Here is a 23,288-nt window from a genome sequence, read left to right as displayed (position 1 = left end):
TTGACACGTGTATTTAATACACGTGTCCAATTGGACACGCGTATTAAATACACGTGTCAACTTGGACGCGTGTATTTAATACGCGTGTCCAATTGGACGCGTGTATTAAATACACGCATCCAATTGTGGCGGCTGTACAATTAGACACGTGTCAAATTGGACGTGTGTCTACAATAATTAGTACTGTAAACACGCGTCCAATTGTCAGTATTTTTGTAGTGATGGCCGAGTTTAAGAGCTGGTTCAGCTGAGAGACATATTGAGGACCAGACAATCCATTTATATTTGTCGGGAAACAAGTTCTGTAGTGTGAAATCCTGCTGCAAGAATTAGCTTTTCTTTGCTGCCAGAGTTTCTTCGAGGGAATCCACAAAAGCAGTTCTTCCGGAAATAACTTAGCATTTGGCTATTGTTGTTTCTATTTGATATAGCCAACATTAGAATTGACAAAAATGTACAGGTGCATGGCATTTAAATGAAGATGCGATGGACTGTAAATTTGGAAGCAAACAGTACACCAAAATGAGCCAAATATTCCCTAATTGTTGACCCCAAAAAAGGGCACCATTTTTAGCTATTTGCTTCTCTATTGGAGGTAATATACACTAATATACTCGCAACATTTAGAAACACCACCTGCTAGTACTATATGATAACCATCTTACTATAAGCATCAACAGTCATTGACTACAATAAATTTTTTGTATTACTCACCATATAAGCAAGCTCATAAATCATTAGATTCTTGTAGTAACAAAATCTTTAAACTATCAACACGTTGTAAATTTCTAACAAATAGTATCATAACATGAGATCAAATCATTTCAAATTCACAAACTGACATTAACCAAACCACTACAGCCTTCCCTCTATGACTATTGGAGCATTTTCCATGATCACAAATTGACTTCTACTCCCTGAGAACGACTCAACTATGGAAATAAATATGATATATATGGTAAGTTTTGTGCCACATTTTGTCTGTATCACCTTATTCTTACTCCACTTAAACTTGAACATTCCATTTTCTAAAGCTACACGCACGGTCCAACATGCACAAAAATTGGAAGTATGCTGGCATGTATCAAGAAAAATAGGAGAAGATCATACATTTGAAACTTTATACACGAAAATCTAAAACAAAGCAAACCCAAAAAAATTTCCCCTTCATCCGGTCAAAAAACAAGACAACACCCTCAAGTTTTATTCCTCCATCGGCTAACATGACAGACTACAAACCCCCCAAAAAAAAAATAAAAAAAAAATTAAGGTTTGCAAAATCCGCAAATAAGCAAGCTAGCAATAAGTATATCCAAATTTATTTGAGATGCAGCCAATTTGGCAAAAGCCACCTCGGCCCCATTTGGCCAAGGAAGTGGCCAAGCCACCCTTAATTTTTTCCTCTTTTTAGACATTGTCCCAATTAAAGTTGAGAGCTCCTTCTATCTTGATCGATGGGCATGTTTTACAGCTTCCAATAAAATTTTGACAAGCCAGCTAAAAACACAAAGATACAATATAGATAAAAACACCGGATCAGCCCACCAAAATCCCCATCGACCAAAAAGGAATCCCTTCTTCGTTACCACCCACTCATCTATGCCTAAACCACCCAAGCCTCCCCTGCCGAGTGCTGCTGCCGAAATCCGCCTAAGGCCACCGGCTTTTGGATTGCGATTCTTTGTGATTTAGTTTGTTTCTTCAAGCAAGTTGAGATTCTTGCAATTTTTAGTTCCTATGGGCTAGGGGTGGTGAAATTGCTTATGGTCGGAATTTTTTTTTTCTTTTTTTTTTGTCGGTGGTTGATTTTGTTTGAAGTTTTTGGGTGCTCTGACAGACCGTGCTACATAGGCTCTCAGGTGATATACATATAGCATTACTCAATATAATTATATCAGAGGAACAAGAATAAGGAAAAAAAAAAACTTTAAAGCATTGGGCATTAGATATAGAATGCCATGTAGCCTATGTTCAAAGTTCCTCTTTATTTCATCATCTAAACTGTTCTAACATGGTTTCAAAGTAGGTTCCTCGTATTATCATTTGCAACTGAGTATTCAGCTTGTACTTTGCCTATTATAAATGTAAGATTTTGAAAAATACAAGTATGCAGCGAATGCAACTGCACTGATTCCAGCAAGCAGAAAATAAAAATAGTCAAGATGAGCCTGGTTGAGATTATCAGCAAACCAGCTTTCTTTCCCATCCCCGCCAGTTGCTTCCTCGATGATAGAAACAAGAAAGCTGCTTAAAAAACTCCCAACTCCAACAACACAGAGATAGAGGGCGAGACCCACACTCCTCAACTCAATTGGGACCTGATCATAGAAAAATTCTTGCAGACCAACCATGGTGAAAACATCGGCAGTTCCAGACAAGACATATTGAGGAACCAACCACCAAATACTCATTGGAACAGTCGCATCTGGCATATCAACCAGCCCATATTCTTGAGCTGTTTTCAACCTTTTCATTTCAATCAGAGCTGCAACAACCATGCAAATGAAAGATAGAAACATCCCAGTTCCAATTCTCTGCAGCATCGTGATGCCATGGGGCTTCCTGGTGAAAGCTCTTGCTGTAGGAACAAAAATCAAGTCATATACGGGAATGAAAACTGCAACGGCCACTCCCATGAAGAATTGTAGTGAAGCCGCTGGTATGTCAAAGCCAGGGAAAATTGTTCTGTCCATGGTAGCCCCTTGCTTGGTAAAGAAAGTTGTGGTTTGTGCAAACACAATGCCGTATCCCAAGCTCGTCACCCAAATTGGAACAAGCCTGAGAGCTGCCTTTGCTTCTTCAACCTCATCGACGGTACAAACCTCGCCTTCTTTTGGAGACGCCAAAGCTTTGTTGAGGAACCTGGAACAAATTAAGAAGATCAAAATCGCTCTGCAATGAATTCTGATCTATTTACTATATTGTTATACCAATTGGGATGACGTAACAGTAAAAATCAAGATAATGACTGATATTTTCTGCTACATCTTCTCATTGAATATGTATTGGTATCGTATAACAATTTATCAAATAGCATTTCATTGAATCGCTCGATCTCTTACTTGAATTGCTCGGAGCTATGGTGCGGGAGGGGTCTACCAGCTTCCTCTTCAGTAGCTACAGCCGAAGGGGCGGTCTGCCAGTTCCTCGCTGCGGCAACAAACACTCGACCAATTCTCACAAATGGGCTTCTCCCCTTCCCTTTGATACTATACCGATAAGTCCTCGTACCGAGCAAAAAGATACCCAAAGCAATGACCATCACAATACAAGGGATTCCAAATCCTAGACCCCAGCTAAGGTTGTCTTGTATGTAGCTCATGATCACTACTGTTACTGTGGCACCCGCACACACACCAAGGTACCACCAATTGAAGAATGAGCTTTTGGCTCTGAGCTCCTCTGGATGTCGCCCGTCAAACTGATCGGCACCAAAAGCCTGAACACAGGGCTTGTGTCCGCCCTGAGCAACGGCTACTATATATAGAGATACAAAGAATAAGATTACTTGGAGCTGATTTACAGAACCCAATTTAATTTTGGTGTCTAGGTAGTCAGAAGAAGTGCTTGAAGAAGGAAGCATAGCCGACAGAGTCAACAAGCCTAGTCCCTGTGTTTCAATTCAAAGATGGATTACCAGATAAATTCTCAACATGGGGAGAGAATTAAGACTGAGTGGGAGAAAGAGAGAGAGAGAAGTTCACCAGGATGTAGATGAGAGAAGCAATGACAATAGTGCGGTAGCGGCCCAGAAAAGAATCGGCCACGAATGCCCCCAAAAGAGGTAGCAACGACGCCGTGCCGGACCACGCGTTCACGTTCTCGGCCGCGGTGGCCGTGGACTGGCCCAGCGGCCCAGTCAGGTACGTTATGAGGTTGCAGCTGATGCCATAGTAGGCGAACCTCTCTGCCACTTCCACACCTAATATATATGCATGTGCGCCTAATAGTCAAACTCCAAAAAACAAAAGGAAAAAGAAAAAAGAGTTAGCTAGATTTGGTGCGAGTGTCACGTACCTATGATGAAGGATGCGGATCTCCAGCCGCCGGAGTTGGATCGGAGGACCGGACGGTGTTTGTAGTCAACGGCGCCATCGACGGTGTCTAATAGCAGTGGTGTTTCGATGGTGGCCATTTCTTTATCGATGGCGAATTCAAAGCTCACTTGAAACAGCGGAAGGAAATAATACAGTTTGCTTCTGATCTGCTGCTCCGTTTTAGTTTGCTAAACACCTATTCATAATTGATATTCCCGGCAGAAGAATGCAGTCAGTTCCGATCTGGATCGGACAATGTTTGTTCAACGCAGGATCTTTTTTTTTTTTTTTTTTGTTTCGACTTATCACATTACTAGATTCGGACAAAGAATATATATAGCACGTTGTGTCCATTTTAATTAAATATGAGGAATGCTACAGAGGGGACGTTCATCCGTCCCCTCTCCTCCTTTTATCATTAAACAAATCAAATTCAATAAAAAAGAAAACCAAAAACAAAGAAAAATGTACTTTTCTTTTGAATTTGATTTTTTTAATGTTAAAATGAGGAGAGGGGACGGATGAACGTCCCCTCTGTAGCATTTCTCATTAAATATTGCCCACGGGGGAAAGATGCCCATTTTTTTTTTTTTTTTTTTTTAAGAAAAGTAAATATATTCCCTTTTAAACTACTATTTAATTGTGAATATTTTTTCCAAACTATCAGTTACGTTAATATTCTTTTTCAAATTATCAAAAAAATCAATGTTTTCCTAATACTAACAAAAAAAAAAAAATGACCCTTATTTTTTAAAAATAAGACAAAAATGTCCTTATGAACTCTAAAGAAAACTAAAAACTAAAAATAAAATACTAAAAAAAAAATTATTTTTGAAAAAGCAAATGTAAAAAAAAAAAAAAAAAACAAAACAAAATTAAATAGAATACCAGAAAAAAACGATTTTTTTTTAAAAAAAAAACTAAAATTATATAAAAAGAAAAAATTTAAAAAACAAACAAAAAAAAAATAAAACCAGTTTTTATTATTTGTTTAATTTTTTGTTATTTTATATTTTTTAAAATTTTAATAATTTTATAAAGGGTATTTTTGTCATTACGAGAAATATTGACATGTTTTGGTAATTTAAAATGGGACATTGACACAATTGGTAATTTGAGAGGACATTAACAATTAAATAGTAGTTTGAAGGAAATATATATACTTTTCTTCTTCTTCATTTTTTTTTTTTTTTTTCATCTCTCTCGAAATAAACTTCGAATTACGATACAGTTTTTGTCTTAATCCTGTCCAACTTATGTACCAAATAAGTGAGCTCTTATTATGGTGCCCACCAAAAAAATAAAAAATAAATAAAATAAGAAAGGAAAAAAGAAAGTGAGTTCTTATTAGTGTAATAAGGGGTTTGGATTTTTTATCGACACAATTAGACTAAGTTTGTTAAAATTCACATTAATAAACAGAACCTTACTTATATGATCCTTGAAGTTTACAGTTATATCAAATCCCTAAGGTACTTCAAGATCGATGAGGGTTTACAGTTATATGTTTAAGATGGTCAATGCTATCCGCCAATTGATTGACAGAAATCGTTGGATGCACATGAAGATCTATACTACAATCAATCACCGATTGACACGCAGTATATATAATTAATGAGTCATGCCACCCTTCATCAGGTCAGGGGCGTCCAATCGCCCCTTATGAGGGCCATCTCTCATTGTATTCCTTCATTTGGGGGAAGGGTGACCTCATAAGTGGTGTGGTTCATCAACCATGCTACATGTCAATCAATGATGATTGTGATGTAAATTTACTGTTCAACTATTACCTCAAATAATTCAACTAAAATTAAATATAATTTTATAAAACAAAAAAAAAAAAAAAAAAAAAAATTCTGATCTACGTGACTTAACTTTCTCAAGTTACGTGGGCCCTAGAGTTTTGTGTATTTTGTTTTATCTTTTTCATAAATGAAGGCTTCCTATGGACTTGTAATTTTAAAAATAGGGATTTAAAAAAGTAATTTTTAAAAATTACAGTTAAGTATTTAATAAAATTATAATTTAATTTTTAAAATCGCAAGTTACCTTATAAAATTTTGGTTTTTTAAAGAAATATTATATTACCTGCGATTTAAAAAAACAATTTTATACGTTTTCAAATCACAACTTTTAAATAATTTATTTTTAAAATTTAACTAAAATTACATTTTTTATCTATCAAATGGCAATATTAAACTCAGCCGGAGTATAATTCCTTCGCGTCTTGCTGTCTAGGTTTTGTCATGCTAGACGACGTTGAGCCCCATGTAAAAAATGAATTAATTATAGGGAGCGAGCAAGTGTTACCTATGATGATGGATGCGGATCTCCAGCCGCCGGAGTTGGATCGGAGGACCGGATGGCCTTTGTAGTCAGCGGCGCCATCGACAGTGTCTAATAGCAGTGGTGTTTCGACGGTGGCCATTTCTTGAATTCAAACCCCACTCGAAACAGAGGAAACAGTAAAAACTTTTTTCTGCAAACGGGACAGCAGCCACGTATCTGAACTTTGTTGACATTTTTGTTGTCTTTGTTGCAGCTGGCAAAAGTGATAATTTTTTATGCATTTTATTGCTGCCCCTTTTTTAAGGCCGAAGATAATAAAGTTTTTTTTTTTCTTTTTTTTCTTTTTTTTCTTTTTCTTCTTTTTCTTTGAAGAGAACTTGTAATTTCATTAAATGAAGGAAACACTTTAAGTTTTTACACCTGCAGTGTGCCAGGGCGGGGCCAAAATGAATGAGGATCGTTAGAGTATCTTTTGGTGTTCTCTTAGGATGTTAAAAATTATATTTATGTCATCCAAAAGAATATAGATGTAATTTTTTAATTACATCTATGCCATGTCAGGAGAACACAGAGAGATGCTCTAACATTTCTCAAAAACTTATACTCATGGCTCGGTTACGGTTCAATGTAGCAGCAAGGTTGTGGGGGGCGGGGTTTGTGGATCGAATTTAATTATACTAAAATATTTACAAATTCAGGAAAATAGCTTGTCCTTGACCCAATCCTAGGGTTGTAAATCAGAGCTGGTTCTCGGTTACCTCAGGTGAAACTGATTTTTCGGACCAGATAGTAAAAATGAACCAGATCTAATATAACCGTTTGCTTCTTTTGTTCCGTCTGCTTGAAAAATTATCAGACCTGTAGAGAAACAGAGAAAGACGAAATCAGTAAGGATGAGAAAGACGAAAGACGAAGACCGATCAGCCGAAGGAGAAGAAGAACTAAAGGGGTGTATACCATGTAAGGCCGAAGAAGAAGACGTGTGTGCAAGGACATGGATTGGACGGTGGTGACACGTCAGATGGTGAGGGCAGTAGAGTCATGGGTGACAGTGGATAGCATGACAAACAGATACATGAGTGCGCCAGGGCTAAGGAGTACGGACGTGGAGATGATCGATTGTGAAGGGCCCAAAGGTTTGATAGTGTGAAGAAGAAGAAGAAAGCAGGCGGCGCGCAGAAGGGTGAGAAGTCAAAAGTGGGAAAAAGGCTTGGGCAATAAGAGAAAAGGTGGAAATAGGAAAGGGTTAAGGAGTGTAGCATTAGAATAAAGGGTGTGGGGGTAATTTATTAATTTTTTTTTTAATATATTATACACCTAGAGTCGATTATCTGGTTATAATCGGGTGTCTAGAAAATTAATGCTCGGGTCTAGGTACTCGGTTACCCCGTTATAAATTACTGGGTACCAAACTGATTTCCAATTACCCGAAACCGGTTTACCGTCCGGTTATAACCGGTCCAGAATTATACCCCTACCCAATTCAGGAATAAACGAAAATGAGTTTTTTATTCTTTTGTCTTGATCCTCCCCGCACAGCAATTCCTGTTTCAGTTGTTTTTCTTTCTTTTCTCTTGCAAAACGAGGTGCAGTGGTATATCAGATTAAACTTTGTTCCTTTGTTTGCTTAGGTATATTTCTCTGCAAAAATTGCTAATCAAAATCCATTTTATTTAGTTTAATTAATGAATTTGAAAAGACATATATCCAATTATCTATTTCTTTTTTTTTTCATATCATTTAAATATTATTTTTTTAATCTAAATTTCTTTAGTTCAAAGCCTTCATTTTTAGACTCCATAAAAAATTAGAATTATCTTTTCTTCAAATTTGAATTATACTATTAATTACCTTAAACTAATCAAACCATAACCTTTACAATTTTTCTTTTGCCAATCATAATCCCTCCATTCAAATCAATCACTAACAATCCACCCTCAATTCTTTATCAGCTAAGTTCAATACCCAAAAATACCTTGAAAATCAACCCACAAATCTTTTTTTTTTTTTTTTGGTTCACGCTCTCACAAATCACTATAAAAACCTAAAATTCTTCAACCCAAACTCAAACTAAAAACAACACCCAACTCCCAATCGATTACACAGCATCATCAGAAATACCCAAGCATGAATTGTTACCCATTCAATCCAAAGGCAACAGTATCAAACTCAACAATTTTGCACTATTTAGCCCAATGTGGCAGCAAATGACTTGCCTTCAATAGTCGCAGTCCAAATGTTGGACCTGCATCAATAAAATTGTGTTTACACCTTGCTAAAATTCTACTACTATGATGATTTCTTAAATTAATAGATCATTTAAGCTCAATGGAGACCCAACTACCGACAGCCTCCTCTCTAGAAAGCCGTCCGCCAGAATCGTTCGAAAAAAGCCGGCTGGCTGTCCGCCACAATCTCTTCTTCTTCCTGTCTGCTCCTCCGGTGAGGTACTATATATAAATTTACATTGTACTTCGCCTATTATAAATGTAAGATTTTGCACAACACAAGAAGGCAACAAATGCTACTGCACTGATTCCTGCAAGCAGCCAGTAAAAGTAATCAAGATGTGCCCTGTTAAGATTATCTGCAAACCAACTACTTCCGCCGTCACTGCCACTGACTTCCTCGATGACAGTGACAAGAAGGCCGCTTAAAAGGCTGCCCACGCCGAGAATACTGATGTAGAGGGCGAGACCCACGCTCCTCAATTCAACCGGGACCTGATCGTAGAAGAACTCTTGCAGACCAACCAAGGCGAACACGTCAGCAACTCCCGACAAGACATATTGAGGAACCAGCCACAATATACTGATTGGAAGAGTCGCGTCTGGCATGTCAACCAGCCCATATTCTTGAGCAGTTTTCAGCCTTTTTATTTCAACCAGAGCAGCAACTACCTGTCAAAATATAAACTAAATCGTTACATTAACACTTTTCAATTTGCTTAAGTTTTGGTACAAACGGTGATTTAATATGGTATTAGAACAAAAATTCTGACTTCGAACCATATTTTTACCGTTCACTTCTTATTTCATTTAAATATTTTACATGTTAGATTAAGTTAAAGAGCTTAAAAAATATTTTATACCTAAAAGGCTATGCAAAAAAAAAATGAATTCATTTGGTAAAAAACTTAAAAAAAGAAAAAAAAAATAATTCTTTAATTTTTTGCTTTGTAAAAATAAAAAATAAAGTTAAAACACACATTTTGAGAAAAACTTGAAAATGGAGTTTTTTCAAAAAAAAAAAAAAACTCTTTGAGTACTTTTAAAGCTCTATTTTCCAACGTAATCACAATCAGGCTCTTGGAATAATCGTGTTACGGAGCTTAAAGGTACTTTTAGTGCAAAAATGGATCCGTTTGCTAGAAAAAATAGGCCAAAACAACTTTTAAAAAAAAGCTTAAAAATGAAGTTTTTTTTTTCTTTCTAAAAAGACTCTTTATGTATATAAAAGCTTTATTTCTCAACACAATCTTAAACGGGATATAAATTAACTCTAGCTAACATGACGGCTTAAGCTTTTGAAACAAGCGATATTAGTTTACGCTACCATGCAAATGACAGACAGAAGCATCCCGGTTCCGATTCTCTGCAGCATCGTGATCCCGGAGGGTTTTCCGGTGAAAGCTCTTGCTATGGGAACAAAAAGGAGATCGTATATGGGAATGATGACTACCATGGCCAGGCCGATGAGGGATTGTAGTGAAGCCGCTGGTATATCGAAGCCAGGGAAGATTGTTCTTTCCATAGTAGCCCCTTGCTTGGTGAAGAAAGTTGAGCATTGTGCATAAACAATAGCATACACCAAGCTCGTAGCCCATATGGGAACAAGCCTGAGAACTGCCTTTGCTTCTTCAACGTCACTGATGGTGTAAATCTTGCTGCCTTGTTTTGAACTATCTGGGAACCTCAGCAAGGCTTTGTTGAGGAACCTGCACTGCCACATTAATAGAGGATCAAAATGGCTAATATAAGATAAGTTTTTATATAAGCAATTCATAGCGTTTTTAGGAAGCAAGCTTGCATGCATTTCTGTGTCAGATTGAAGTATTATATATCCTATAAAGATATACGTAACTGGAGGACTCATGTCCCCTCCTAGATAGGTCGGGTCAGGTTGCGAATCCGCCACGAACCAACAAGAAATTAGTGGATTATGATTGAAAAATCTAACATGTTCAATTTAATAGGCCGGGTTATAGATAACTTTTATAATCTTATACTCATGTCTTGACACGAACATGACCTGAACTCGACAATTTTTTACACAATCCGCGAACTCGACATGAATTCAAGATGAAATTAGCAGGTCATCAATCGATTGATGGGGGTCTGATTCATTTAATTAAATTGGTGGGATTATGGTTGACCTATATAATTTTATACTCATATCTTGACACGACCCAAACATAACATGCAAACACGAATTGATACTCCTATATAGTTTTAATGTGATGGTACATGTATGATAATGTATCGGCTGCTAAAATTTGTCTCTTTTTTATGCATTTACCTTGCGGAACCCGTGGTTCTTCCTCCTGGACGAAATGATAACAGAATATCACGGAAACACATCTCTTAATTGGTAGAAATGTTCGATAGCAAAGCAAGTTGATCGGTTAATTCACCGTTGAGTTTGGAACCTTGAGCAGACTGTCTGTGATAAGCTGGAGGAAAGTGAGGATGACGTCAAGTCATCATGCCCAGTTCTTTCTAAATAATCTAAATAATAATAATAATAATAAAAAGAACGCCTCTTATTGAATTACTCATTCAATGAGTATTCTCAATATTATGCCTTAAAGAGGACTCGAACATCCACGCTTTTTAGCACAAGATTTTAAGGGTAATGGGAAAATTTTCATCGTACTGTGCTCTCCAAAGAATAACTCTTCTCAAAATCTCAAAGGTGCTGAGTTAGAATCCTATTTTAACTAAAGATTCTTGTGGTTCCGTTAATCCAGCTACAAGACTTGACAATTTTATTTTATTTTATTTTTCCCCGCAAAAGTAAGCGAGGGAGAAATAGAATATTGAAACATAAGCTCCCAATAAGTGGGAGGAGCACTGGGCTCTGACTGCGTGCTTGTTGAAGAATGAGCTGGGGCTTTACTAATTCTTTTCCAAATCCAAAAGGCTCCCATGGAAATGAACCACTGGATCATCTGTCAACTGATAATCAATTATATACTATTGAAAAATCTGCGGCAGTTCTTACTTGAATTGTTGATGGCTGCGACACGGCAGGGTCGGAGGGGGCTCCTGTTCGATAGCTATTGCCGAAGGGGTAGTCCGCCAATTCCTAACTGCGGCGACAAACACCCCACCAATTCTCACAAACGGACTTTCCTTATCCCCTACGGGACTATACCGGTAAGTCCTGGTTCCAAGCAAGAAGACACCCAGTGCAACGACCATCACAATGCAAGGGATTCCGAACCCAAGACCCCAGCTAAGGTTGTCTTGTATATAGCTCAAGACAAAAACTGTCACCGACCCACCTGCACATACACCGAAAACCCACCAGTTAAAGAATGAGCTCTTGGCTCTGAGTTCTTTTGGATCTTCTCCATCGAACTGGTCAGCTCCAAAAGCCTGAACGCAGGGTTTGTGTCCTCCTTGCCCAATGGCTACTAGATATAGAGAGAAGAAGAATAAAATCACTACAAGCTCATCCGAAGAAGATGACATAACTTTGGTGGAGTCTATGTCACCAGAAGTACTGAGAGAAGCAAGCATGGCTGACAGACTCAACAAGCCTAGTCCCTGTGAAAGATGATAGTTAAAAATAATAATAATAATAATAATAATAAATAAATAAATAAATCAAAATGAACATTTAAAGAAAAGTCAGTGGTGGCCATTCGTATTTGTGTTTTAAGTTCGAGTTGTGTTGAGGCATCATATAAAATTAGAAAAATGCAATAAGCACTTACAAACTTTTACAAAGAGAAGTTTACAAACTGAGATAGCATCTGATGTGGCATTTTATTAATTGAAAAGCAACATTTAAACTCATTTAAAATAAGATAAAAAAAAAAAAAACACCAGATCATCTCCGGCACTCTCTCTCTCCCCTCACCGACTGGCCGGACCAACCAAACCCACGCCGGTTTGCGTGGGTTTTCAGCTGGATCTGGTGAGGTCATCGGGGTTTAGGTCGGGTCTCTCAAACCCACGCCGATGTGCGTGGGTTTTTGGCCGAATCTAGGTTCGGAAATGGACACTTGGCCAAATCTAAGGCCAGATCTGGCGAGGTCGTCGAGGTTTAGGCCGGATCTCTCAAACCCACGCCGATGTGTGTGGGTTTTCGGCAGGATCTGGGTTTGGGAATGGACGCTCGGTCGAATCTCTTGATGAATCTGGCAAGGTCATCAGGGTTTAGGCCAGATCTCTCAAACCCACGCCGGTGTGCATGGGTTTTCGGGAGGATCTGGGTTCAAGAATGGATGCTCAGCCGGATCTGAGGCCAGCTCTCTTGACGGATCCGGCCGGATCTGGCGAGGTCATTGGGGTTTAGGCCGAATCTCCCAAACTCACGCGAGTGTGCGTGGTTTCCAGCCACCCCGTGAACCTGCTGGATCTCTCTTTTCCAGTGAATCGGCTGGATCTCTCTTTCCCTTGCCAGTAAACTTTGACGTCAAGTTTATAAAAGAGGCTTATTAAGTTTTTCAATTAAAAATATGCCACATTACATTCCATGTCAGTTTGTAAGTTTTTTTTTTATAAGCTTTCGTTTGTATTTGTAGCAGCTCTCATAAGATTATACAGATCAATCGTAACTTAATCCATTTAATTAAACGTATTAAAACCTTCAACTATAACTCGTTAATTTCATGTTGAGTTTAAATCATGTCAATTGATGAGTATAAGACTATATATGTCAACCTTAACTCCATATATTTAATTAAACGAATTAGACTCATCAATTCTAATTAACTAATTTTGTATTAAATTCATACGACACGATTCGTGTCAAAATTGTCAACGTTACGGGAAATACTTATAAGTTATGAATCATGTCAATGGATGGATATAAGACTATATATGTCAACCCTAACTCGATATATTTAATTAAATGAATTAGATCCATCAATTCTAATTAACTAATTTTGTATTAATTTTATGTCGATTGTACAACACGATTCGTGTCAAAACTGTCGACCTTACGAGAAATACTTATAAATAAAGAGAAATTCTTAGAACTCATTATAGTGTTCTTTTGGAGTTCTTTTACGCTTACATGGCACCCTTTCTTTTTAATAAAAATATAAGAAAAAAAAAATCAAACTATAAATTTTTTTATTAAAAACAAAATGTCATATCAACATAAAAAAATAAAAATAAAAATAAAAAATCTCATAAAAACACTATAAAGAACATTTACCATAAACAAATCTCTAAACGAAAGAACAGGATACAAACAAAAAGTTATATTCGCCTCTCGTACGTACGAACCAATTCTTTCCACAAATATCAACATCGCATATATTCTTAAAATATCTTCCAATTTATCAATTAAAATAAAAACACTACCCCAATTAATTAAAGAATATAGCCCCACGGAATCCATTAAAATTATAATTTTCCGTTTCTGATCTAAACTTTTTCTTTTTCAGTTCCAGGTATGGTGCATGTGCGGCTGCCGGCTGCCGGCTGCCGGAGCCCAAAGCAGAACGTACTCTTTATATAATATATATATTTCCCCACAAGCAGGAGAGAGAGAGAGAGAGAGAGAGGCGCACCAGGATGTAGATGAGAGAGGCAAGAATAATGGTGCGGTAGCGCCCCAGAAAAGAATCAGCCACATATGCGCCCAACAAAGGCAGCAGCTGCGCCGTTCCGGACCACGCGTTGACGTTCTCGGCCGCCGTGGCCGTGGACTGCCCCAGTGAACCCGTCAAATACGTTATAAGGTTGCAGCTTATCCCAAAATACGCAAACCTCTCCGCCACTTCCACACCTACTCAACACGTAAACAAGCAACTCAAAATCTTTAATTCGATCTTAAAACACTTAAAAAAAAAAAAAAATACTTGAATATATATATTTAGCGTGCACGTTTACCTTACCTATGAGGAAAGAGGCGGACCTCCAGCCGCCGGAGTTGGCTCTCAGGGCTGGGTTGCCTTTGTAGTCAACAACACCGTCCACGGTGCTGTGCACCAGCGGAACTTGCTCATCCGGAGACTCGGCGTCGGAAAGGTGAGAGATGGCCATTTCTATGCCGGCAATGGCACATGCAGATGCAGTTGTTCAAACTTTAATGATAAGCTTTTTGTGTATCACAATTATGAAGAGTGCCTTTTTGTCAATGCCGTTGGTCGGTCCGATGGTTCAATTATTGGGTTTGCTTGAACAACCATAGTACTCTCCAGCCGCACACTTGGGTTACTCAATAGTCAATGCTTTGGGTGCGTTATCACTTATCACATCAGTTATAACCAGAATAGTGTGCGGGACCCATGGGAGATGCTCTCATACACGTAGCCTTATATTTACCTTTAAATTTGTTATTATCACCAAATTAAAAAAAAAAATTAAAAAAAAAATTGACATCGTAATCAAATAATTATAAAATAAAAATATAATTTCTACTATTATTATATTAAATGTTGATTTTTTTTCAACTCCTCAAAATTTATATATTTTAAGTGTCAAGAGTTGTATAACAATTAATTTTTCTTTCTTTACACCACCGTCCTCTCCGAACGATAGCCCTTTGTGCCGCCGAACGCAATCTCATGTTTGCACGACCAAAGAGTAGGGGAAATTGTTGAGAGAATACATTAATTGCTGCAGATCAGATTGGGTGAGAGGCCGTGGCTGAGAATGGTTCAAAAGGCAGTGAATAGATAGAGGACCCAAATAATGTTCAAAAGACAGTGATTGGGGATACAAATGGTCTCTTTCTACTGCGACATTACTAAGTACAAGATAACAATAAGGTTGTTCCAGAAATATTGAATATTTGCGGAATGACGTGACATAATTTTATTTATTTATTTTTAACTACGGGACATAATTTATTAATTTGAGCTGTGAATGACTCATACTAAAATTATTACTAAGAATGTAATACCCTAGACATTGCAAACCTAAAATATTACAATAAAAGTGTAGTTTGACGGGTTTAAATATCACACGTATACTTGTTAGTTTACGAGATTTTATAAAAAATGAATGTTAGATGAGGGAGTCAAAATATATTTAACTCTTAATTGATACATTTTTGAGCTACTGTGCTCAGTAATTTGTTGAGCAGTACTTAACAGCAATCCATTTTTTTTTTTAGCTAAAATGGCTAGCGGGATGTGGCTACTTGTTTTTGCTACATGACCCACGAGCATTCACATCTGGCTCATGAAATATTTAGCTAAAAGAATCATATTTTTCTATTTTAGCTACCAACTTTTTTAAAGCATCTTCATCCAGATGAGCATTATAACTATTCACCTTCAAGATTTTATTTAAATATTTTTTATCCAACTATCATATTTTTGAAAGTTTATCTTTTTGTAAAGTTAATATTCTTTTTACTTTTTTTTAACGGTCATATTTATAAAAAATTTATTTTTTCCTAACGGTCATAATTTTCATATTTTCCAACAAACAAACTATCGATGAAATATAATGAATTTTAGTAATTCATGACGTTCATGACAAAAATAAATAAATAAAAGAGTTGTTCATGGAGTTGTTTGGCCAAAACTCAAAAGGGAAAAAAGTCAGGAAGTTCCCATTATTTATAAAAATTTTGACACTCAAATTTTAAAAAGACTGTCAAAATTGTTTAGAAAGTAATGATGAATTCAAAAAAGAAAATCCCACACACAAAAAAAAAATTAATAAAATAATTAGTTTTTGACGAAAAATGTTCCAATAGACTAATTCCGTTTTGCGGCCAGCTGCATTATTATCTCATTATTACTTTGTTCTAGGGTTCACCCAAGAAAGATGGGTGAGCCTTTTAATTATAGCATGTGTACTTTTTTCTTTTTCTTTTTTTAATTTTATTTTTTATAATTATGTTTTTATGCATTGTTGAGCTACCATTACTAACACCATAACAATTGACCAATTTCTTAATTAAAGTAGTTAGCTAAATAGTAAAAAAAAAAATTACTACCAGTGAAAATATATATTTTTTTTTTTGCTATTTTAGAGCATCTTTAACATAATAAGTAAATTTTTTTTTTTGCTATTTTAGAGCATCTTTAACATAATAAGTAAAATAGTTTTTTTTTTTTTTTTTTTTTTTTTTCTTTCCTTCTAGTGTGAATAATCATCTCCAACAAGATAGGCAAATGGTTTATTTTTCGTCTCCAACAAATTAGGTAGAATATAATTTTTCATTCTAGTGTGAATAGTAAATAGGTAAAAGAGCCTATTCACACTGCATACAATTGTTTTTTTTTTTTTTTTTTTTAATTTTCTCTCCCTTTCCTTCTTTCATATATTCTCCCTCCCTCTTTTCTTTCATACTATCTTCCACACAAAATAATATTTAAAGAAAATAAAGAGTAGAATAAATAATCTATTAGAGAGAGTATAAAAAAAATAGTAGTTAAAGTTGAGACTTATACTTTTTTAATAGCTACTTTGGCTATTATTGCTAGAAATGCACTATTCAACCTATTCACCATTCACACTACAAAAAATATATATATATATATTACTATTTTCTCTCTCACTTTCCTTCTTTCTATTTCTTTCTCTCTTTATTTCATTTACACTTTTTTTCACATAAAATAATATTTAAATGCAAGTAGATAGTATAATAAAAAATTTGTTGAAAAGAATATAAAAAAAAAAAATAGCTAAAATAGAAAATTATAATTTTTTAATAGTTACTTTAACTATTATTACTGGAGATGGAGATGAGCTGAGAGTTCTCAATGTTTCGATTTTATTTTATATTTTTTAATTTTTGTTCAGAATGAGACTGATGAGTTAGCGTTCACGCAAAGTAGCTCTTGGCTGTGATTTAGCTGACTAGCTGTCCCCCAACCATTTTTTTCCCGATTGAAATTAATGAAAACCAAAATCTCCACTCAATGGAGCCCAAATTTCATCATAGCTATTCATCAAAAGCTAGCGTTAATTAGCTCAAAAGTAACTTGTCTCAATAAAGGTTGGATTAGTTTTTACACTATTAAAAAAAGGGCTTTTTGGGCCCTTTTTGTTAGAGCTATTTTAACAAAACGGCTCGAATTTGAGCCATTTAAACAAAAAAAAAAAAAAAAAAAAAAAAAAAAAAAAGTCTCAAATTAGAGCCGTTTTTGTTAAAACGGTCCCAATTAGAACCGTTTTAAAAAATAAAAAACGACTCTAATTATAATAACTCTAACCCTATATTAATTAATATATATATATATATATATATATATATATATATATATATATAGAGAGAGAGAGAGAGAGAGAGAGAGAGAGAGAGAGAGAGAGCACTAAATAAGTTGTAATCAAGGCGAGGCGAGCTTTGAGATTTCAAGACTGGCTCATTTATGATTTGAGCTTAATTAAATAGTTGATCTCGAACTAAAGCCGATCATAACAGAATCATAGGATCAATAGAAGATCTGATACGAATGTTCGATCAATCAAACTTGACATAGTGAATGTTCGATCTAACGTGCAATTGATCATATCTAATCGATCAAAGTGTATTACTCTGATTAATCGAACATCCAATCAATCCTATTGCATTAGTGTGATCGTTCTTAAGTACTAGTCCAATCGATCATGATATGATCATATTATCGATAGAAGATCTTATCAATCAAAGTGTATTACTTTGATCGATCGAACATCTAATCAATCCTAGTGCATTAGTCTGATCGATCGTACCACGACCTATTACATTCATCGTACCACGATCGATCACACATGATCGTACCACGATCGATCACACATGATCGTACAACGATCAATCACATAGATCGTACTACGATACATCATATAGATCGTACCACGATCGATCACACATGATCGTACCACGATCCATCACATTGATCGTACCACGATCGATCACATAGATCATACCACGATCGATGACTTGATCGTACCACAATCTATGTGATCGATTGTGGTACATTCAATGTGATGGATCATGGTACGATCTATGTGATGGATCATGGTACTATTATGTGTGATCGATCGTGGTACGATCATGTAATTGATCTTGGTACGATCTATGTGATCGATCATTGTACGATCTATATATCCCCTTCAAACTATCATTCAATTGTTAATGTCCCTCATAAACTACCAATTGTGTCAATGTCCCCCCTCAAACTACCAAAAAATATCAATGTTCCATCTAATGACAAAAATACCCTTTTTCATAAAATTATTAAAATTAAAAAAATATATAAAATAACAAAAAATTATAGAATAAGATAAATAAATAAAAATTGGTTTTAATTTTTTTTAAGTTTGTTTATTTAATTTTTTTTTTGTTTTAAATAATTTTCAATCTTTTTTAAACAAAATTTTTTTTCCTTTAATTTTTTTTAAAATATTTTTTTTAGTTTTTATTTTTTAGATTATTTTTGAATTCATAAGGACAATTTTTGTCTTATTTAAAAAAATTATGGTCATTTTTGTCTTTTTGTTGGTCTTAGGGGGAACATTGACATTTTTTGGTAGTTTGAGAGGGGAAATTGACACAATTGGTAGTTTGGGGGGACATTGACAATTGAATGGTAGTTTGATGGGGATATATGTATTTTTTTTTCCTATAATTAATATGTAATACTATATTTAATTAGCTAGTATACTATATGCTTAGTTATCAACAAATTAATTAAAAATAAAAATAAGTGATTAGAGTTGTTTTGGAAGAAAACGACTCTAAATTTTGGGGCCCCGCGCGCGCACAGCCAAAAAAAATTCAAGTTTTTGAATTTTAATTGTTTTTTTTCCATTCACACACCTATAAAATATCTCATTCACTCTCATCTCTCTTAATCTCTAGAAACAGTATGTGTGGATATCTCTTTCTTTACTCTGTCTCTCTGATCCGTCACTCTCATCTCTCCATAACTCTCCATCGCCTTCCTTTCTCCCTTTCTTTCTTCTTTCTTATTCTTCTTCTCCATTCTTCCTCTCTCTCTCTCTCCCACTCTCTCTCGACAACCACCGTCGTGTGTCTCAAGAGTCAAGAGACCCACGACCACCGTCTCTTGAGACCCAACTGTGGGTCTTTTGATATTTTGATTTGTGCATTGACTAGAAGGAATATGCGTGAATTGTTTTTTGCTGTGAAATATAATTTGCAGTATGCTTGGTTTTGATGATATTACATTGTAAAGAAAAAGAAAAAAAAAATGCATGTTGCTCAGTTATGATGGTTTTCCCATTTTTTGACTAGGTAACTCCTGGATCTCCTGCTGATCGTGCTGGATCTGTCTAGGTGATAATGTGATTGAATTTGATGGGAAGCCTGTTGAAAGCATCAAGGAGGTATTTGACACCTCTTCATCATCTTAGAGGCAGGTTTAAGAAATCTAAGCATTTTGATCTTCTGCATAGCTGGAATTTGCAGTCTCTGTTATAAGCTGCTAATGTGGGCTGTTGCAGTTGTTATATTTTTTATGTTTAGTTTTTTGTCTTTGCTGCTTTGTTGTTGTGGTATTGGGTGTTTCTGTTGTAAAGGTTTTGATGTTTTGTGTTGTCTACTACTTTGTTGTTGCAGTAATGTGATAGAATATTTATTCTTCTTATTAGAGGTGCTCCAATGTTTACTGGAAAAGTTGTAACCATTGTGTTTTTGTTCTATAAAGCTTGTGATTCATCTAGCCATGGTTGCAACAGAGGTGCTTGACAAGATGCGGCAAAGAGCACATAGAAAAAGAAAAAGAGGAAGAACAGGGATGACGTTTGTTCATTCATTAAAAAAAAAAAAAAAGATTTATTTCTTTCTGTTTTCTTTAGGCCATGAATTGTGTTTGGGAAATCATTGGTTATTATCTGTTTGGTTGTTCGGAAAATGGGGAAAAGAAAAAGAAAAGAATAAATGGTGGATTTTAGTTTTCTAGGTAACCAAACGCTGCTCTGTAAGTCCATTTTTTTTTTCTTTTTTCATTTTTTTTTTATTTAGAGTCGTTTTAGGGAAAAAAAAAATGGATTTTTTCTTTTTAACATTTTATTTATTTATTTAAAGCTGTTTTAGGGTCCTTAAAACAACTCGAATTTTTGAACCGTTTTTCTAAAGCGGCTCTAACTGTTTTGAGCCTCTTTTAAAAAATGTTCTAATCGGTTTGAACCGTTTTACAAAAGCGGCTCTAATCGGTTAGAACCGCTTTGATTAAACGGCTCTAACCGGTTAGAGTCGCTTTCGAATAAAAGCGACTCTAACTAGTTAGAGCCACTTTTGTAAAACGGCTATAATATTTTAGCGCTGTTTTTATAAAAGCGACTCAATTTAGAGCCGTTCAATTCAAGTCTTTAATACTTGATATGTTGACCCGTTCTCAAAACGGTTCAAAAAAAAAAGCTCAAATTGTTTAGATTCGTTTTTAGGGCTTAAAACAGCTCTAAACACCTTTTTTTTTTCTTTTTTTTTTTTTCTTTTTTTGTAGTGTTACGAAAAAAATAAAGGTTATTTTATTATTAGAAAAAGCTTAAGTTACTACGTTATTAACTTATTATATTTTGAGGCTCATGAGTCATGATTCATGAAAACAATAAAAATTTGTTTTGTCTTTTGTTTTATGTTCTCAAAGTAAATATATTAACAAATAATTCAAAACACTAGGCTAGTATAGACACTCATCAAACCACAATAATTGTTTTCACATTTATCTCGCATCATAACATTTTTTTAAACCCAAAAAAAAAAAAACGTTAACAAACAGATCGTTTGTGACACCCTACAAAGTTGGTCCCATATTGGAAAGATAAATTGTCTACATTAATGGGTAGAATTAAGGGTGAAAATGCGGATGCAGATAGTTATTAGCAATATCCGCATCCGCATTATGCGATTACTATTCATATTTGCTCAATTATTAAATGTAGTTATTATTCACTATCCGCATATGAGGTAATAAGAGTTTTGGGTTTTGAAATTGTAATTCCTTCTTCAAAAAAATACATAAAGACATTATCTATAGTTGAACACTATTATTTAGATCATACTTACTATATATTTAATTAAATTCATGTATCCGCATACCCTAAAACCGTCATCCACATATGCATATACGAATAATGATTTTTACTAACCAAACTAGCATCCACATATGCAGATAACAAATAGGCGCGAATAACGAATGCGAGCATTTATTATCCGGCCGCTTGCATTTTAACCCATAGGTGGATTATAAAGGAGATTATGAGTGTCAAGTCCCATGTCAGTCCTTACTAGGCAAGACTTCAATAGTCGTTTTGGAGTGATAACACAGATGTGATTAATGTTTTTTTTTCTAAGTCGTTATAAATTGTATTAGAGTACATGCAGGTGCAACCGAGATTATTTACAATATCTACAGCCACATCGGCAAAATGCGGATTTCGCTTTTAGCTATATGGATCCGCATCATATTTTTACTAATCGCACCCGCATGGTTATTATGGTTATTATCCGTTATCCGCATATTAAGTAATGGGTATATTTTAGTCTTTTGAGCCTTCTTTGAGTCTTTATTATGGCATATTTTAAACGATTTTAAAAATAATTTAGGTTGATTTTTAGTGTTTTGGGCTTGTTTAATTTTTTTTTAAGTCCTAATCTTTTGAAAATATATTAATTTCATATTCCTTTTACCTTTTTAACCAAGTGTTACACGAGAAAGCAACATGGTCAACCAAACTAATGTAAACATAACCTAAACCTAATCTAAAACGATGTCATTTTCATATTAAACACAAAAAAAAAAAAAAAAAAAAAAAATCGTTTAGGTGAATTTATTAAATAAAATGTATATATGAAATATATATTATATAAAATACCCGCATATGTATACCCTAAAACCGTTATCCACATCCGCATATAGAGATAGTAAATGCGGGCGGTTAATATATGCCCGCAGATACACCCCTAATTAGAGTAACCTTGCAACACCATATGGGGTTGAAGCACTGCATGTTAACTAACTACACATAAAGCTTTTTGTAGTTGCCCATAACTTGATAGAACAATTTTTTCTTCCAAATTTAGTTAATAAAATTTTCTTTCAGTTCAGTTTATTAAATGGATATGTATTCATGTATTTTTTGAACATATATGAGTTTAATAGATTAAATTGAAAAAAAAAAAAAATCAATCTAATTTAGAAGAAAACTTTGTCAAGGCAATATCAAGTCCTGTCTTTAGTGGCAATAAACTTTTTTGTGGATATAAAAGGCTACTCCCTTCGTATGGTTCTTTTGCCAAGAGATCTTTCCAATTGGCCAAAAAGGATTTTGACTCGATCCAAATTGAATTATCCCTCTACAAAAGCTAAAATATGCTATATTTTACTATACTTTCTCATAAACCAAGCTATCATCAACTCATTTGTTACTTATGTTTAAGATTAGCACAACCCTGGCTTAGTTACCCCATCTAATTAACAACTAATAACAGTGGATAATAACAATATAGGGAAAAGTATACATAACCCCCTTAAACTACCACCTCATTGTCAATGTCCCCCCTAAACTACCAATTGTGTCAATGTCCCCCCCTAAACTATCAAAAACTGTCAATATCCCCCTAATGACAAAAATACCCTTCATAAATTATTAAAATAAAATAAAAACTAAAAAAATATTTTTTAAAAAATATAAAATAAAAAAAAATTATACCAAAAAAAAATTAAAACTGGTTTTTCTTTTTCTTTTTCTTTTTTTTTTTTCGTTTGTTTGTTTTTTTTTTTGTTAAAAAAAAATTGTTTTTATAAGTTTCAGTTATTTTTTTGTTTGGTTTTTTTTTTTTTTAAAAAAAAATCATTCTTTTTCATTTTTTTAA

At 34.9% G+C, this 23,288-nt stretch overlaps 2 protein-coding genes across 2 annotated transcripts; both read right to left on the bottom strand.

Moving 5' to 3' along the window:
- Positions 1-1,968: 1,968 nt before the first annotated feature.
- On the bottom strand, positions 1,969-4,329 carry LOC133870543 (protein NRT1/ PTR FAMILY 5.10-like). The gene is made up of 4 exons (XM_062307709.1): positions 4,018-4,329; positions 3,705-3,922; positions 3,063-3,610; positions 1,969-2,862 (listed from the first exon to the last, which is right to left on the bottom strand). The coding sequence occupies exons 1-4, from the start codon at positions 4,133-4,135 to the stop codon at positions 2,058-2,060; spliced, it is 1,689 nt and encodes a 562-aa protein (XP_062163693.1). The 5' UTR covers positions 4,136-4,329; the 3' UTR covers positions 1,969-2,057.
- Positions 4,330-8,434: 4,105 nt separating this feature from the next.
- LOC133870542 (protein NRT1/ PTR FAMILY 5.10-like) lies at positions 8,435-14,724 on the bottom strand. Its single transcript, XM_062307708.1, has 5 exons — positions 14,404-14,724; positions 14,077-14,294; positions 11,550-12,097; positions 9,882-10,263; positions 8,435-9,226 (listed from the first exon to the last, which is right to left on the bottom strand). Exons 1-5 carry the CDS (start codon positions 14,549-14,551, stop codon positions 8,789-8,791), a joined length of 1,734 nt encoding a protein of 577 aa, XP_062163692.1. The 5' UTR covers positions 14,552-14,724; the 3' UTR covers positions 8,435-8,788.
- Between the last annotated feature and the right edge of the window lie 8,564 nt (positions 14,725-23,288).

This window comes from Alnus glutinosa, chromosome 6, assembly GCF_958979055.1.
Source record: "Alnus glutinosa chromosome 6, dhAlnGlut1.1, whole genome shotgun sequence".
Lineage (NCBI taxonomy): Eukaryota > Viridiplantae > Streptophyta > Magnoliopsida > Fagales > Betulaceae > Alnus > Alnus glutinosa.
Note: the sequence above shows the minus strand (reverse complement) of the source record. Positions and strands in the feature narration are given on the sequence as shown.